Consider the following 17,104-nt stretch of genomic DNA (forward strand, 5'->3'; position numbering starts at 1 on the left):
ACACCGATGATGTCGACACTTTACGGTGTGTCTTTAAAAAAATTTGCAAGTCAATATGTAGTTACATACGTACTGCATAGTGTCAATTGTGTCATAATTTGTTATACAACAACTGCATTTTTAAATTATACAATATTGTTTAATGTAATATAACAATAAATGTATTTATCAATATTTTGTTTTACAAAGAAAAACTAAAAAGATCATTTTTATGAAAATTTATTTATGTTGAAACCTACATATTTTCAACATTTACGTATTTATTTTACACCATTTCTGAAAGTAATGTCATTTTTATTAAAAATTTGATTTTTATTCTTATAGGTTAAGTAAAATTTCATGCATGTATGGAATGTTTTCATTGTAAATTGTCTCTCAAATTGTTTAACAATATTTTATTTCTAAATATTAATATTCTTTGAATACAAATTTCAATAATTTATATCTTAATGTAAGAAAATATGCTTACAACCATTTCCATAGAAATGAACCGTTATGTGAATGATACGAAACGTGAGTTTCCACTCTATGGTTTTCTATGAAATTGTGTTGATGTGTAGTATGATTGTGTTGTGTTTGAACGATTACTTTTTCAACGTACCGAAGAATAAAATAATAAATGTTATAATTACATTAAATCGTTCAAGTTACTTCATTGTATTTTGAGTCTCTAATTCTTCTATCAAGTATTCTCAAAAATGTATAAATAGCACTTCATTCTTGTAATATTTAATATTATTTATTTGCGATTAATAGTAGTAAGAATTATTAATACAATTTTCTTTATTATTCTCAAGCTTTATTTTTTCCACTGTAGAGCAGACATGTCTACTACATCGCAGAAACACAACAATTTTGTAGCAGAACCAATGGGTGATAAACCTGTTACAGATCTTGCTGGAGTAGGAGAAGTATTGGGACGTAGATTAGAATCTGCAGGTTACGATAAGGTATAAGACATTTGCATATTCTGTATATAATTATATATAACATTTTCACAAAACTAATGACTTCTGTTTTTATATCAAAAACATAGGCATATGTAGTACTAGGACAATTTTTGGTTCTGAAAAAGAACAGGGAATTATTCCTAGAATGGATGAAAGATGTATGTTCTGCGAATGTAAAGCAATCAAGTGATTGTTACCAGTGCATCTCTGATTGGTGTGAAGAATTTTTGTAAAGTAATTATAAGGGTTAATGTTAATGTTACATGAACAAAATTAAATAATATAGGAGAATATCTTTTATAAAATTTCGATGGGAAATATAAATTCTATTTCACTATAAGTGAATTCAATATTTTAAAGAAATTGACAGTACAATTGAAAAGTAAATGTTAAAGATGATATTTTAATAGTTTGACATAACTGCAATTAATATATTATATAAACACTCAATGCTGAAAGTTAATAAAGATAGATATTATTTCATAAGTTACTTAAATATTTCTTTAATATTGGCACATATTCTACACTGTTTGTGTCTACAATTATATAAATCAGTCAATGTGTGAATTTTATATCAATATTTAAACCTCTTATTTTTGTACAAAGGTATAAGAAATAAATTAAAAATTTAATTTCAACATACAATATTTTATTAAATGAATCTTTTGTTGAACATAAAATTTTTGAAGTTATCTTATTGTAATACTTTTATGAAAACCACTGCTATAAACGTTGTGTATAGATACAAAATTCAATATACAATACACAAAATACATGTTTTAGAAGATGTGAGAAATACATTACAGCAATTGACAAACAGAAGTATAAAATTGTTTAATTTCTTTGTTATCAAAGGGTATACATTAACTACTTACAACAGTATATTTCAAAAATAATTACTTTAATTTCTGTCTTTTTAGTAAACATTTTTTTAATATTATATTAACCTACTATTGTTTATCAGTTATTTCATGGATCAAATTCCTTTAAATAGACCGAATAAATTACAATTAAACAAGAACTTGCTTCCTTATTTAAATTTTCCTTGTAATATGTATATACTAATTATTATTATATACATAATTATGTACATTATATTATGTACATTAACACATTTTTAATTTGTTAAATCAATAAGAATAATAGTATGTAAGATATAAATATCAATTTATAATACTACTCAGTAATATATACATGTAATATAAAAAGTTATAATTATAAAATCATAATTATTGTCTGCATTTTTATATAATTATACCAAATATACATACATATGTATATGTATGTATTTCCTCTTCGATTCTGATAGAAGGCAGAATACCGTACGTAATGGATACATATACATATACATATACATATATGAACAATGAATGTATATATACATACATATTCTGTGGGCAAGAGTCGCCATGTGCCCTTAAACATAATATTTACACATTTTTTAGTTCTCAAGATGAGCGTTTTATTGAAATGCATAAGATATAAAAAACAGTTTCCAGAAAATATAGTTCTTAATAAAAACAAAAGAACATCAAATATAATATCGTTCCATAAATGTAATCCATTATGTGTTGTGATAAGGTTAGTTTTTTAATTTTCTAGAACAACTTTCGACATAATTTAAAATGAATAATATATTATTAGGACTATATTATCATCACAAAAAAGAATAAATGGAGATAGTAAAGAACATAGGAAACACTGCAAAATAAAAGAAGAAATGTTGTTGGTTAGATGGTGGAGTAAAGTTCAGATTAAAAATATATTAAAAACTATTGATACACAAGGTATATAAAGTATTTTTGATTGACACAATCATATTTATCATATATGTTAATGACATTATCAAATTGTTATCAAAATATATTTGATATCACAAATCAAGTCACATCTTATCTAATTTTAAGTTAGTAAATATTCATAACCTAATTTTGTAATTATGTATTATAATATAAATTATTATATTAGAAATCCAATTCTTTATAACACAAAATGGTAATTTATTAGTTTATTGTGAATGCAATACTTATTTCAGATGATATACATCCTTCTGAGGCTCTCATATTACTGAAGTGCAGTAAGAAAATATTTGATTGCTTGCCACCAAAAAGGCTTCAATTTGGAGAATATTTATGGAGTCATTTATCTGTATGCAGTATGTTATAAAAAAATAATACATATTTTATAATCTTATTTTGAATATATATATATATATTATAAATAATTTATAGATGTACCGTTGGGTGTCGATCATTATAATGAGCGCTTACAAATTTATCTACAAAATGATTATAATTTTTCACCTATGAATTTCTTACAAAAAATGAAGGAAACTAGAATATGGCCAGATATTGCAACGTATAGGTGGTGTATTGAATATTATAGCAGGAAAGGACAGATTAATTCTATAAAGATACTTTTAGATTCTTTGAGTGATCAGTTTATGTTAAAATATGCTAGTACCTACTGTTCATTAATGTGGGGATATTATCAAAATGGGTAAATATGTACAGTTAATTAAATAAGCATTTAAGAATTAAGATCTAGTATACTTTAGCACTTGAATAAAATTTCTTTCTATCATCAAAAATAACACAGATAGTCAAATGTTAACTCTTACAGCATTACCCTTTATAAGTATTTTGAGTTAAATAAACCATTCTGCATATCCTATGTTATAAATTAGAATTTAAGATGTTCCAGCATAAATTTTGTCCATGTGATTCAGTGATAAGCAAGCAGCATTACAAATCTTTGAACAAATGGATAATTGTATGAAGGATAGTGAAACATATACAGTTCTTATGTGTATTTATGCAGCAGAAAATGAAATTAAAAAACTTGAAAATACAATTCAGAGTTGCTATTTACAAAAAATAAAACTTTATAATAACAATATTCTAAGGATAATTCATACATTAGCAATAAAAGGTCATATAAAATATATTGATAAAGTAAGTATTTCTGAGGTATATGAAATATTATTATACATATTGAGATGTAGTAATTCAGCAATTTTTCATTTTAGATGATATTACATCTTAAAAATTCATCACCATTTCTTAGTGATGATATTCATATTGTATTACAATTAATATATTCTAATCAAATGGACGTAGTCCTGAAAATACTGTCACACATCAAAGACGAGAGCATTTCAAGACTATGTATACAGAATTTAGTTTATCTTAGTATGGTAAGGTATCATATTTCTTCTTGCATTGAGTATTACATTTCTGCATGGTTACTCACACAAAGTAATATATATTTTATTTTAGGATTTTTATGCTATTATCAAAATGTGTAATTCTCTTGCAAGTGCAGAACTGTGCAGAGATCCTTTGTTGTGGGCATTGTATTATTCATATTTAAGAAACGACGATCTATGCCTTTCCTTACTGAAAATATGTAAAAATGATTATAAAATAAAACCACATTTCTTTTGGCCACTTCTAATTAAAAAGGTAGAAATGTATGATTTAAAAGGTATGTATATAAAGTAATATTAATATATGTAAGTAAGAATAATATTTAAAATGTGTGTTTGTACTTCATAGGTATAACACAGGGTTTTATTAAGTAAAAATATTTTCGTTTTACTCGCAGGCATGTTAGATGTTCTTAAGATCATGGTTAATGATTTTAATGTAACACCTTGTATTAATACAATTTCTAACTATGTTCTACCATCCATGGTTGCCAATGTACATTCTTCAAGAACATTATTGATAGAATGTGGAATAAGTTCCACAATAATTGACAATGCTTTTGTACTGATGTGGCTAAGGGAATTAAAAACTCAGAATGCTGGATACTATGGTAAGTGCTAGGTATTTATGCAAACTATAAGATAATTAAATAATGCTCATTTCTCAACATAGTTAGGTCCTATTGTGGTCCATATATGTACAATGAAATCGCATACGATATTCGGAAGGTTTTATTTTTCACAAATGACTTGAAAAATCTTATTTATATCTATAGTCAGTTGATAGAGGGTGACGAGTCACATACAGATACAATGATATATGTACCTATAGATAAACTAGTACTGGACTTGATTGCTGATTATCCTGAAAATAAAACATTTATAAATATGGTATGGAACCTGTTTCTACTTTTAAAAGTCTTATATATGTAATGTATTGGTCTATAATATATATTATATTTAATTATCAATTTAACTAATATTCGGAATGTATCATAAAATTCTATAAGAATGATTAAATATTTAATAAGTCCCATGTTTTTTCTTAGGTAATAAGATACTTCGCAAAACGAGGAATTCAAATTTCATATAATACAACACAAACTGTATCACGCGTCTTCGGTGACTCAAATGTGTACTGTGATATAATATCTGCAAATCGACGGATGATGCAACCGAATTATTTGGTTAAAAAGACGAATTAGTTTCAGTAAGATTTGTTTTGTAGAGTTAGATGTATCTTAATTTTTTGTGAAAGAGATTTAATTAATTAATTAATTAAAATTAATAATAAGAAATATTAATTACGATAATTGTTCATTATTCATGTAAACATTTATCTTATTACAATTCTTGCAGACATATGTTTCATAAATGAAGATGAAATTGAGGTCATGTCATTCGAGTTTTTAAGAAAGTAGAACTTGTAAGTATGAATAATTATACATATATTTTGCGTGAATATATGTATTTACTACTGCCTATATATACATTTTTTATATAAAGGAAGAAATATATCGCATATATGTACGAATAATTTGGTCCAAAGCTATGATCTTATTTTTTTGGAACTACGTCAAACTAGCTATTAACGTATCTTAACATATATTGTTATATTAAATTTTATTTTTTATTTGTGGCACTCATTGCAAATATGCCTATATCAAATACAGAATTAAATTCATTCTTTGGGAAAGGTCAGTGAAACTTCTGAAATAAACGTAGCCACTTGCAACAGGTTCAAAAGCCTGATATAGTGGAAGGTTTTATAACTTTACAGTAGAAAAGTCATTTTTTAGTCTATTTTTTAGTCTACGTTTACTGACATGGTCCATTGTAGCATTCTCTGTCATAGTTTATTTCAAAGGCTGCAGGTAAAATTTATCGTGTTTCTCATAAGTCTATTCTTTCTACTTTGTTTTCCGTAATTTACAAAATAAATGTTATATAAGAATGTTGTCGGGCAATGTGCAGTAAGTTACATATTAATGGTATAGTGAAGTGAGAATAATAATGGTCATTTGTGTGAATAAAGTTATTTTAAGCAATTTCATTATTTATTATATTTTTCTTCTTTTTATTGTTTACATTGTGTCTTACTCTTTTTTGAATAAGAGGTATGAAGAATAATATTAATCCACTAATAGTAATCATAGCACCAGCGGTATAGAATCCAGGATCATAAGACTTGAGCACATCGTACAGACATCCTAGGAAAATATATAAAAGATATTGAATATTAAATGCTTCAAGCTCATAATTATTATAAATTTATACCTGCAATAGGCGGTCCTAAAAGTGATGCAAAACCTTGGAACAATAAAAGTAAACCAAAGGCGTTTGTAAGACGTTCCAAACCTAGTAAATCTATTAAAAGTACAGATGTAAGGCCGACATAAGCACCAGATGTAAATCCAAATATGGAAGTGTAAATTGCGAAGGTTACGAATGACGTGCATTCTGTGCTCAGAATCGTTGCTAGGAAATTATAAAATCATTAGCTTTGGCATTTGTAATTATATATAACAGCTATACAAATCATTTTTGACCCCTCTACATTTAAAATATAAAAGAAGATTTTATGTATCAAGATGATTTGATCATATTAATACATTAATAACTAAACTTACCAAGGCCACATATGGTAAGGCACAAGTTGTATATTAATAACCGGTTAACCCACGGTTTATCAGATATGTATCCTAATACTATACGACCCATAGTATTAGCAATTCCAATTATGGCAAGAAGATAACTTGCATCCTTCTTAGTAATCCCTTGTTCTTCGGCCTGGGGCTGCATAAATATGATGCCATTAATTATCATTTTCTTGCGAATCTTTCTCTTCAAGAAAACTGCAGTCATATATATTATATATAAATATACGTACCAATACATATACATATGGTACATTGAATCCAATACTGGTACAGAAATTGGAGAAGGTAAATAAAATGAACACTGGGTCCTTTAATATAGAAATATCCAGTATTTCATGAAAGTTACCTACTGCTTCTTCACAGTTACCATTAAGTATTTTAGCGTCCGCCTTCGAATATTCCATAGAATTGGGTAAATTCTTTAAAGATTCCTGGACATAAAGTCTGTCTTCAGTATAATCCTGTGTCGAATTTGGTCTGCCAAAAACAACACAAATAATATAACTTTTGCGAAATAGTACAATATCCGCGTTGAAAAACGTATTAACAATTATTATTAGACAATTAGGACAATACTGACATTTCTTTTTGGACGTTCCCCAAATTCTCTTCGTGCAACACATCTCTCAGTATCAGAGTAGGCTGACTGATGGTGGCTATCACTCGAGCTCTGTTATTTTCCCTTTGAAAAGCAACTATGTGCGTGTTCGTATTTTCGTTAACATTGTTTCTCCTTGAGGCGTCCTATAAGAATTACTTTTTTAATGGTACAAGGATACGAAAATCGTCGCTAATTCAATAAAATGATAGAGGACAACCAAAATGCATCGCAAGGGTGCAGACATTTTCTTTCGTGTTTTCATAGTAATTAATTTGTGACACCTAATAGAAATTTTAATGCATTAAAAAACGTATCAACTCTATGGAAGACTAGCATTTTTCATTATACGATACGTTCTAATTATATCTTTCGCCCACTCATCCGAATCGTTCACGTGATACGGAAATAAGCAAAGTAAATTTACATTATTTTACTTTTCTAATAATAATACATACAAGAGTCCTGTACCTCTGGAGAACCACTGTTCCTCGGCTTTTTCTCTCTTAGGGGCCTGAAAAGTGCCCCGAGAGCGACGCAATTTAAAACGACGCCAGAACAGAGCATAATCGCTCCTCGCCATCCATAAGTTGCTATTAAGTACTCTAGACATGGTGCAAAGACTAAGGTACCTAATCCGGAGCCGCACACTGCGATTCCGGTGGCAAGTGAACGATACTTTTCAAAATAGCATGACACGCTTACGATCGCCGGCAAGTAGATCAAGCCGAAACCGAAACCTGTAAAATGATTGTATACATATTAATTCGTTGTTCACACGGTTCTATTCGAATTTTTGTTCCGATCGATTTCTAAAGAAAACATTCAATATAATTTGCTCACAAGTAGCCGCTATATTGTTCAATTCTACCGACACGGCGAATAGATTAGAAACTAGACAACTTAATTCGATCAAGACGCACGACGCGTCGCGTTTCTTTTCTCTAAATAAAAGTATTGCTCACTTCACCTGCACCGATGCCGATCGTAAAGTACAACGTGATAATGCTGCGGGCCCACATGCTTGCTAATAAGCACGAACTCGCCAATATGGACCCAGCTATCGTTACTGCTCTACATCCGAACTTATTTACGAAAACGCCCGATATTGGACCTGTAAATCAAAGTTGTTGTTGTATCTTTGTGTGTGTGTGTGCTTTATAGCGAAATAAGAGGGCCGGATCCTGATAAGAGAATGTACCTGAACACAACGTGACTCCTACTAATATCGACGCGACCCATGCTGTCGCACCTTTTCCTCCCTCAAAATAGTACAGGAATTCCAAATAAAAGACACCGAAGGAATACGTAAGACCATCCGCTAAAATAACAAACACCATCGCTAACGTTAAGTGTAACAATTACGATGAAATCAGTGTGGTTGTCGAGTTTCATCGATAAACGTGATAAATAAAGATCGACGAGACAAGGGGTATGCAATTATTAATTATACATCTTTTGTTTAACGAAACATATAATCATTATTTTCGCTCGTTCGTATAAACTGAATAATAGGATTTACGGGATAAATACCGTGCACATTTACAGACAAATGTGTCAGGCATTTGTTTGAAAATTTACACGAGACGCGTCATAGTTCGTTCGTACGTATTACGCCTAGTCCCATCTAAAGATACGAACTGGCTGGCTGAATACATTCTCGATCTCTAACAGATAATATGTATATGACATAACAAATTTTTGTTTCCAGATCTCGGTTCGCCCGGACGAACGGCGTTATCGCCGGCGCCGGACTATTAAGAAACGCTCTACGAAGTGAAACATCGGCGTTGAATCGTTGGCGCTTGAAATTTCGGACAAAGCATGCCGTACGATTCGAACAAGATCACCGAGGGAACTCTGCTAATTGGAGCATAGAAAACGAAAACGAGATGAGCCGAACAATATTCCGGGAGCGAGATGCTTCGCGGGAACGAGTGTAACGCGAACGGCGAACGACGCGCAAAGTACAATGTCCGTATCACGCTATGATTTTACATATCGCGATGATACTGACACGCATATTCGAAACTTACGACCGTGCGAAGCTCGTATATCGCGTACATAATGTATTTCGATACGCGAAACAAGCTATAATATATGTATATATATATATATATATATATATATATATCTGTCGCACATTTACAAGCGTCATTTTCAGTGAAAGCATTTTCTACGAATGTCATTACGAAGATATTATTTTCCTTATCGTGCTCTTATTAACGATGATAACCCCGTCAAGCGTAATTTTTCTAACTTCGATAAAAGTTCATCCGTAACATCCGGCAACATTTTTGTTCGGTCCGAGGGAAAGTTTTACGGGCGGATCATGCGTTAACAATTAAAGGTCGTCCGATGCGATAGCCGTGAAACGAAATATTTCGTATTTTATTTTATTGGTGCCGATAAGGGGGCGGCGGGGCAGAGCATGTATACGGATAAGCCTGTGATTGTGCGTTAACAATTAAAGGTTGTTCGCCGATAGTTGCGATCCGAAATTTCGCATTTTATTTTACTGGTCTCGATAAGTGAACGCAGGGGCAGAGTGTTTAGATAAGCGCGCTATTAAATTTATACATATAATGTCAAGGTCTCTCCGGCTCTTCTTTTGCTCTATTCGGCGCCTTCGCGCTTCTGTAAAATATATGAGCAACGGGCGCTATCGTTCATTATAAACATCGCCGTACTCGCAAAATTGCTGCACGTTCGTTCGAACACCGAGATGAATTTCTTCGCGAAGGACTGCGCTTAGCCAAAGCATTTCCACAGCCCTCCGCGTTACGTCGGATCGACAGCGACCGATTAGAGTTCTCGTTTCATCGTTAATTTCGTTCTTGACCGCTGTACAATAACGAAAATATTTATTAGAGATCGGTCTGCCTTATGCAGCCGCAACTGCGAAACGATAACGTAACCGGTAGCTTCGATAAGTAAGTTTATACGAAATAAAAGCCGCAGCCGCGTGAGCAACCGCAAAACAATCCGCGTGCATGCCAAGCATCATTCGCAAGGTCACTGTTCTTTTTTTCTTTTTTTGTTTTGTTTTTACTCGCGTCGAATGATCACGCGTTTAAATAAATATCATCGCATTTTCCTGCACGCACGACGCTCGCTGTGCATTCCCGTTTCGGAATTTCCGGATACGATTGCACTCTCCGCTTTCGAAACTCAATCACGGAGTCATCGTCGTGCTATGAACACGTGTTGCGGTTCAAAGCTCTCCCGGTTTTCGCGGAAAATCGACTATCTCGAGTATTGCCCTTTCGTCCGTTGTCGTTATTCATAGATGGCAAGCTCGTAGATAAACCGCTGTCGGCTTTGTTTGTAGCAACGATGATGAATACGCGGTGGAGATCATTCGATTTATACGCGCCGACGCGTTCCCGTTTGTACGGGAACTTCGAAACCTGTTCGTCTCGACGATATCCAACTTTCGGAATCTGCGAGACGCTTTGCAGGGATGTTTTATAATTGGCGTAGGCTCGTTAGAAATTCTTAAGAGGAGAAGGGAATTTGCGAATGACTCCTAATACGTCTTGCAATTCGTGCGAACAGCTTTTAGTTCGCGTAAAAATTCCCGTAAATGCATAAGATACGAGGCTTTGATCGTGAAGCGGAATTTGTCGCGACTTCGTCCACGCGAGAGCTTCGCGTTGTCCCTAAATTTAGACGATCTTTTAACAAGTCGTTTATTGTAGGGAATTGGAAAAATTGTATTTTCAGAATCGATTTATCAGCGAACATCGGACTGTTATTGTTACAACGAGAATAAACGATAATTAACTCCTCGTTGGGAAGGATATCAGGGAGCAGATAAAAATTCATTCGTTCAAATAAACGGTCACTATTAACAGTTGCTCGTAAAGCGTTCTCTATCTTATTCACACCTAGCGGGGTATAATTAACTTTTGTCACGTAAATACACCTGTGGTTCCGTAGGTTCCATAATTAACTGAAAACGGTTTATAACTGTCGCGAAATATTAAGCGAACTTCAGCGGCAACCGACGATTCTCTACGAGCGTAGATGCCAGTTCAACAATTCGTATCGTTTCGAAATTCTGACCGGTACAAGAGCGCGCAACATTAAATCATTGCGGGCGCGCTCGCATTATATCATTGTTGCATCGTCCGAGAAAGCACTTTCCTTCATTTCGTTTCCCGAGGAAACGAACGGAGCAAACTGTGTACTCGTTGTTTCGTCGTATTTCATTAAAATCGCGCGTGTTCCCGGCTCGGTGCCGGCCGGCCGTCCTTCGGGGGTTTTAAACAATCGTTCATTCTATAAATGCATTAATTCACGGTCCATTGGTCAAAGCTGTTGCTCTGTCAGTTCGTGCACTAAGAGATTAAACTATTTTTACCGCGGTGCCGGTGTCGATGGCGAAATTCATACAACTTCTGCAAATGCAGCGGCTCTTGTTCGCGCCGTATCGCGGTACCATTTTACGCGGGCACTGTACCGTAATAACTGAAGATATCATTTTGCCCGATTATAATGCGACCGAAACGGGATCAAAACGGCCGCTGGAAGCGGAGCGCCGATAAAATTTCACGAATGAGAAGAAGAAAAAGCGCGTCGCCTCCGAAAATAAAGCGATATAAAGCACCGATGTGGAACGTGTTACTCGGTTACCAACCGAATCAAAGAATGAACAGACGAATTCGAATATGTAACGACGACGACGACGACGACGACGATGACGACGACAACACGAAACTAACTCCATGAGGATATTCTCGTCTGCTCAAGAACGAAAGTAACGAGAGTAGAAGTGAAACTCATATGCGGTGTCGAACATGTAAAAGAGAAACTCGCTCAATTTCGTTCGAACGGATCAGTTTAAGGACCGTGAGATCATCTCGATAACGCCGTCGCCTTCATTAACATAAACATTTCGCAATTACTCGCTGATTTCTGAGAACGATCGAAATAATTGCACGCGACTGCGTCCGCGTTGTGATTTTACCCGGTCTCCGATGCGATTTTGGAAATGTTGGCCACGTTACGCGAAACTTTGTACGAGACGAGAAACTATAACTATAAATGATCCGTAATCTTCGTAATCTACTGTTGCGTGACACGAAGAACCTGCTAACTGTCATTATTTCATTATCGAGATGATGCTTTAATGAAATGCTGGATAGGGTGCAGATCGTGGTAAAATCAAGCAGGGGTTGATTCTATGTGAAACATAAGAGAACAAATTTAGTAGAACGACAATCATAAATATAATATTGTAAATCATGTAACAGTGACAATTACGCAAACGTTGCACTTGAATGCAATCCGCAATTGTAACCATTCGAACACTTTGAGGAAACGTGTTTTCCTGTCTGCGAACGGAATGAAACAGTGGGATGCACACGCGCGTAAATGTTTATCCGTTCGAAACGTGTCCGATTGGGCCGAGTTCGCGACGGCACGTCGAACATTTTGAATTCAACACTCGAACAGTGGCGAGCCACCGGTCCATTCGGATGCAAACTTTAAACATTGTTATTCGAATATCACAATTACGGTGGACTCCGCTATAACACGAGTTCTCCTATAACGCGCCAAAAATGTTGCGATCGCCGCTATTATAGTGAAATTAAAATATGCAAAAACGAGCCAGCTAATCACACTGGAACGTAACTTTGTTCGACTCGCAACGATTTCGTTAAATCGTTTCTTTCGTTTCATTCATAAAAGACAATTTTAGTCGATATGCGATCTAGCAACGTTGTCGATTGCGACGATGTTGATTTCCTGTAACAGAAATTCGAAAACGCGTAACACGTTGCCGCGTTATGCCGGGAGTCTACTCTACGATAAATGATCCAAAGCATGCCGAGCGTATATTTTTGTCGGAAAGGTTCGCGCCGCCGTTCGACTGATAAAACGCGAAAAACGTTTCGCGAGTTCGCGAGGCATCGCGTGAAACTCGCCGGTCTAGAAATACGTCAAGGAAGAGAAAATCGTGTGCTTACTGATTACGTGGATTAAGAAGGATGCAAGGACAACGGCGATTCCCCATCCTCCGTCCGGCGGCAAGGGACGAGCCGGGGTGGTGTCCTTCGTCGTATGGTCCATTTGTTCACAGGCGACATTTTCGCTTGTACCTTTCTTCTCTCGCTTGTTTGTCTCGACGGAGGAGCCGACGACCGCGTGTGCCATGAGTTGCAATTGTTGGACTTGGCGAGCGTTGTTACTCGCGACGATACCAAGTACCGCGTCAAGTTGGTGCTCATGGTGGAAGGGACCGAAAGAAGAGAGAAGGGGTGACCCCGGTGGTCGCCGAAAAGCACGTTGTCGCACTTGCCGCACAATTAAACAGAGCTTCGCGCGCCGAAGTGGCTTTATTTTCTTTCTTGAAAATGACAACACACCGGACCAAGCAAAATGTAATTGCTGACACGTATAAAAATGCCCACTTCCGAGATACGGTTCACGTGGGAAATGCTCGATTTTGAACAAACCGAATATCATTTTTGTTTAATACAGTTTCATCGATACGTGATCTCGGAATTTATTCTTCAAGAATTATAACACGTGATTATAACATAAATTATATAATTATAAGTTATATAATTATAACACGTAATGTTATTTTTTGTTCGAATTTCTTTTCTATTCTATATTTAAAATTATTCTTTACTGTTCAGATGAATCGATATCTAATGATTCGAACTATTTTAATAATTAATGCGATGTTTGCGTGGAAATTGTAACTGTTGTATGTTATGGTACGTTACGGTATTAATAATTTGAGGGAAACTAATTAATAGAATAGAAATTATATTTTTATTATACACGATATACATTATGAGATAACATAAATAAGCAAAAATATTTGGTTATATATAAATATCTATTTCTTCATTCATTTTTTTCAAACATTAGGTTTTACGAAACAAAATGCATTGTTCATTAGTTTAATTACGAAATCAACTAACTGCTCTGTCCACGTCTCTACGGTCTTTCACTTCTTTACTTTTCTGCGGTATTAATTCGTAAGTACATATGGTAACTCCGTGCTGATGAGCAGGTGTCCATTCCCCTTTCAAGCCGATATAATAAATCCTTATTTGTTCCTGTCCTGTGCGTCCGGTGAAGTATAAACTTAAGTGATTAACCGATGAAAATTTTACAACTCTGTAATATTAAATACAGGTGACATTAAATTGACGTATAATCGTATAGCTATTCAGTTTAATGAATAATAAAATGCAGGCTGGCCTGCACTTTAATTCTTCTAATATTTGAGTTGGTTTTAATGTGAAATGAAAACTTAAATAATATTACTAAATATTTATGTGTTAGCGACAATTTGTTTTTAAGGGAAGTCGAAGTCAGACTTCACTTGCGGTTAATTTACGACTGGACCAAGAATTGGCCGTCGTCCGCCAGGTTTATCTTCTCTTCTTTTTATGAACTATAAGAACCAATTCGAATATTATGATATCCAATGCAATGGACCATTCTCCACGTGATACTCACTTTGGAAAATACTGATGAACTCCATAATTGTCTACACAAAGCTCAAATTCTTGTTCAGGTTGTACAATATTATCGAATGTCATATGTGGCCGATTTTTATACCTATATTATAAATGTATCTTAATTAATAAAGAATAATTTATACAGATGTCATTATGTTTTAATATTCAAACTTAAAGAGATACTTACAAACTCACTCTGTGTGGATGAAGCTCATTTTCACCTCCAATAACAATGAGACCTTTTAATTTTATACTTCCTGTGAAACTATATAGAAAGAAAAGTTATATTTACCGGTTAAAAGAAATGAATGTATACACGTGCAGAATACTTACGGAATATTAAATAGAAGTTCATTAACATCAGTATCAGCATCACTTTCTACATACTGGAAGCAACAGGTTAGTTATAAGAGAAATATTATAACTATCTATGTAATGATACAAACTCATAAAAATGTTGAACCAAAACGAATAAATGACAGAATTACTTTGCTTTTATCTAGTCTATCCTCCCATGTTTTGAATACAGAAGCTCCGCTACCTTCCTCGTATTCATTTAAACATTCAATATTGAGAATATCAATTTTTTCATGTAAACTGTACTGTACACCTAGGTCACCTTCCTCATGTGATTCTCCACAATTACAGTGATGTGTCATGGTAGAAAAATCTCTGAAAAAATAGTAAATGCTCTTAACTAAATATTTCTTAATTATATATATATATTGAAATCAATATAATACTACAAAAAAGATTATAACAAGTTCTTTCGAAAATTATATGTGCTATATTGTTAATAATTATATATTGTTTCCATCGTCTAAACATTATTACGACTATGTAAAAATAAATATAGTGGCAATAAATTTCAATTGCAGTTATACATTATTGAAAGGTAAGATTTGCAAAACCACAAGTTTAAATCTTCCCGTACGTTAAACATACAAACGTTTTAAAGAGTCTGTTTCTTATCAACATGACAGCTACGATACCAAAAATGACAATCGAAATTTCCTAAAGTCAGATAAATATAAATTGTGATGTTATATATGCAAAATATTCGTTGATTATAAACATGTAGATTGCAATAACTATAAGTATTTCAATAATTTGTATTTTTTACGCAAAATTAAAGTGATTGATAAAAAACAATAGTACGTTCCAAAATACCTTAAAATTTATGTTAATTACTTATACTTTGCGCTGTTATCGTCTGGACTTTTTACACGATATTGATGCAGCAAATTCTCCTGAACAATTCTGTGCCGTTGGTTTAGTCTTTTAAGTCTTAATTTTGCCAAAATTAATGTTTTTAGACGACTCTGCATTGGATAGATGTGAGCGATTGTAGCGCCTTTCGTGGTGAAACCTGGAACCTCCTTTCGATGTCCGTACAGCGCCAATTAGTAAATGGCAAAACGCTGAAACTGCTAGCCAAAACAGAACTTCTAGATTTTACCGCAAGTGGCGCCACTGTTTGACTAACAGTTTGAGCGTTTTGCCATTTACTAATTGGCGCTGTACGGACCTCGAACCGAGCTTCGTTTTTCCTCCACAAGAGGAGCCACTTTCGCTTTCATTTGCAAAATGCAGAGTTGCCGGAAAATATTAATTATGGCAATACTAGGACCTAATAAAGTAAACCAAGCGCGCAGATCTATGCAGTAGAATCTACTGCATCGATATCGTCTTAAAAAACAAATGACAACATTGTGAAACATGATTAATTGCTTTTTAAAGTTTCATTTATTGTTATGTTAATTAATTGTGCTTTGGGTTAATGTTATCAGCTTTCTTCACATGATATCGATGCAGCAGACTTTCCTGAATAAATATGTGTCCTTGGTTTATTGTTTTACGCCCTTATTTTACCGTTATTAACGTTTTTAGGTGACCTTGTATCGTGCAAATAAAAACGACAGTAGCGCCTCTTGTGGAAATAAACTGAAGCTTCTTTCGAGGTCCGTACAGCGCCAATTAGTATATGGCAAAATGCTCAAACTGCTAGCCAAACAATGGCGCCACTTGCGGCGAAATCTGGAAGTTCTGTTTTGGCTAGCAGTTTCAGCGTTTTGCCACCTACTAATTGGCGCTGTACGGACCCTGAACGCAGCTTCCAGATTTCGCCACAAGAGGTGCCACCGCTTGGCTAACAGTTTCAGCGTTTTGCCATTTACTAATTGGCGCTGCGCGGAACGCCA

The 17,104-nt window shown here is 33.9% G+C and overlaps 4 protein-coding genes across 7 annotated transcripts; 2 read left to right on the plus strand and 2 right to left on the minus strand.

The window, feature by feature from the left end:
- The first annotated feature begins 534 nt into the window (after window positions 1–534).
- Window positions 535–1,971, plus strand: baf (barrier to autointegration factor). Of its 2 annotated transcripts, none has more exons than XM_076521605.1 (3): window positions 535–722; window positions 818–950; window positions 1,037–1,971. In XM_076521605.1, exons 2-3 carry the CDS (start codon window positions 825–827, stop codon window positions 1,181–1,183), a joined length of 273 nt encoding a protein of 90 aa, XP_076377720.1. In that variant the 5' UTR covers window positions 535–722; window positions 818–824; the 3' UTR covers window positions 1,184–1,971. The 2 variants fall into 2 exon arrangements, with proteins under 2 accessions (XP_076377720.1, XP_033325094.1); XM_033469203.2 differs by having other exon boundaries at window positions 537–700.
- Window positions 1,972–2,319: 348 nt separating this feature from the next.
- bsf (bicoid stability factor) lies at window positions 2,320–11,275 on the plus strand. Of its 3 annotated transcripts, XR_013033321.1 has the most exons (13): window positions 2,320–2,531; window positions 2,595–2,737; window positions 2,986–3,105; window positions 3,182–3,449; window positions 3,679–3,904; window positions 3,979–4,146; window positions 4,229–4,436; window positions 4,557–4,769; window positions 4,832–5,049; window positions 5,208–5,368; window positions 5,518–5,584; window positions 8,581–8,848; window positions 9,128–11,275. XR_013033321.1 is itself a non-coding variant. In XM_076521604.1 (11 exons), the coding sequence occupies exons 1-10, from the start codon at window positions 2,404–2,406 to the stop codon at window positions 5,361–5,363; spliced, it is 1,848 nt and encodes a 615-aa protein (XP_076377719.1). In that variant the 5' UTR covers window positions 2,320–2,403; the 3' UTR covers window positions 5,364–5,368; window positions 5,518–6,206. The 3 variants fall into 3 exon arrangements, 1 of the variants encoding a protein (XP_076377719.1); XR_013033322.1 differs by lacking the exon at window positions 8,581–8,848; XM_076521604.1 differs by lacking the exons at window positions 8,581–8,848; window positions 9,128–11,275 and having other exon boundaries at window positions 5,518–6,206.
- On the minus strand, window positions 6,194–13,838 carry LOC117219760 (Monocarboxylate transporter 1). The gene is made up of 9 exons (XM_033469168.2): window positions 13,392–13,838; window positions 8,618–8,737; window positions 8,387–8,530; window positions 7,888–8,156; window positions 7,399–7,562; window positions 7,049–7,295; window positions 6,789–6,954; window positions 6,436–6,636; window positions 6,194–6,368 (listed from the first exon to the last, which is right to left on the minus strand). The coding sequence occupies exons 1-9, from the start codon at window positions 13,576–13,578 to the stop codon at window positions 6,199–6,201; spliced, it is 1,668 nt and encodes a 555-aa protein (XP_033325059.1). The 5' UTR covers window positions 13,579–13,838; the 3' UTR covers window positions 6,194–6,198.
- Window positions 13,839–14,182: 344 nt separating this feature from the next.
- Window positions 14,183–16,279, minus strand: LOC117219762 (PITH domain-containing protein CG6153). Its single transcript, XM_033469170.2, has 6 exons — window positions 16,074–16,279; window positions 15,392–15,575; window positions 15,237–15,289; window positions 15,091–15,168; window positions 14,902–15,003; window positions 14,183–14,556 (listed from the first exon to the last, which is right to left on the minus strand). The coding sequence occupies exons 2-6, from the start codon at window positions 15,560–15,562 to the stop codon at window positions 14,349–14,351; spliced, it is 612 nt and encodes a 203-aa protein (XP_033325061.2). The 5' UTR covers window positions 15,563–15,575; window positions 16,074–16,279; the 3' UTR covers window positions 14,183–14,348.
- Window positions 16,280–17,104: the final 825 nt, after the last annotated feature.

Source organism: Megalopta genalis, chromosome 5, assembly GCF_051020955.1.
Source record: "Megalopta genalis isolate 19385.01 chromosome 5, iyMegGena1_principal, whole genome shotgun sequence".
NCBI lineage: Eukaryota > Metazoa > Arthropoda > Insecta > Hymenoptera > Halictidae > Megalopta > Megalopta genalis.

Coding starts and splice junctions, on each gene's coding strand:
- bsf (XM_076521604.1), top strand. CDS start 2,404: ATGAGCGTTTTATTGAAATGCATAAGATATAAAAAACAGTTTCCAGAA. Junction 3,905..3,978: donor ATATAAAATATATTGATAAA/GTAAGTATTTCT, acceptor TTTTCATTTTAG/ATGATATTACATCTTAAAAA. Junction 4,147..4,228: donor ATTTAGTTTATCTTAGTATG/GTAAGGTATCAT, acceptor ATTTTATTTTAG/GATTTTTATGCTATTATCAA.
- baf (XM_076521605.1), top strand. CDS start 825: ATGTCTACTACATCGCAGAAACACAACAATTTTGTAGCAGAACCAATG. Junction 951..1,036: donor AATCTGCAGGTTACGATAAG/GTATAAGACATT, acceptor TCAAAAACATAG/GCATATGTAGTACTAGGACA.
- LOC117219760 (XM_033469168.2), bottom strand. CDS start 13,578: ATGGCACACGCGGTCGTCGGCTCCTCCGTCGAGACAAACAAGCGAGAG. Junction 8,157..8,386: donor TACGATCGGCATCGGTGCAG/GTGAAGTGAGCA, acceptor ATCATTTTACAG/GTTTCGGTTTCGGCTTGATC. Junction 7,296..7,398: donor GGGAACGTCCAAAAAGAAAT/GTCAGTATTGTC, acceptor TGTTTTTGGCAG/ACCAAATTCGACACAGGATT.
- LOC117219762 (XM_033469170.2), bottom strand. CDS start 15,562: ATGACACATCACTGTAATTGTGGAGAATCACATGAGGAAGGTGACCTA. Junction 15,004..15,090: donor CATCCACACAGAGTGAGTTT/GTAAGTATCTCT, acceptor TTTATAATATAG/GTATAAAAATCGGCCACATA. Junction 14,557..14,901: donor GTTCATCAGTATTTTCCAAA/GTGAGTATCACG, acceptor TTAATATTACAG/AGTTGTAAAATTTTCATCGG.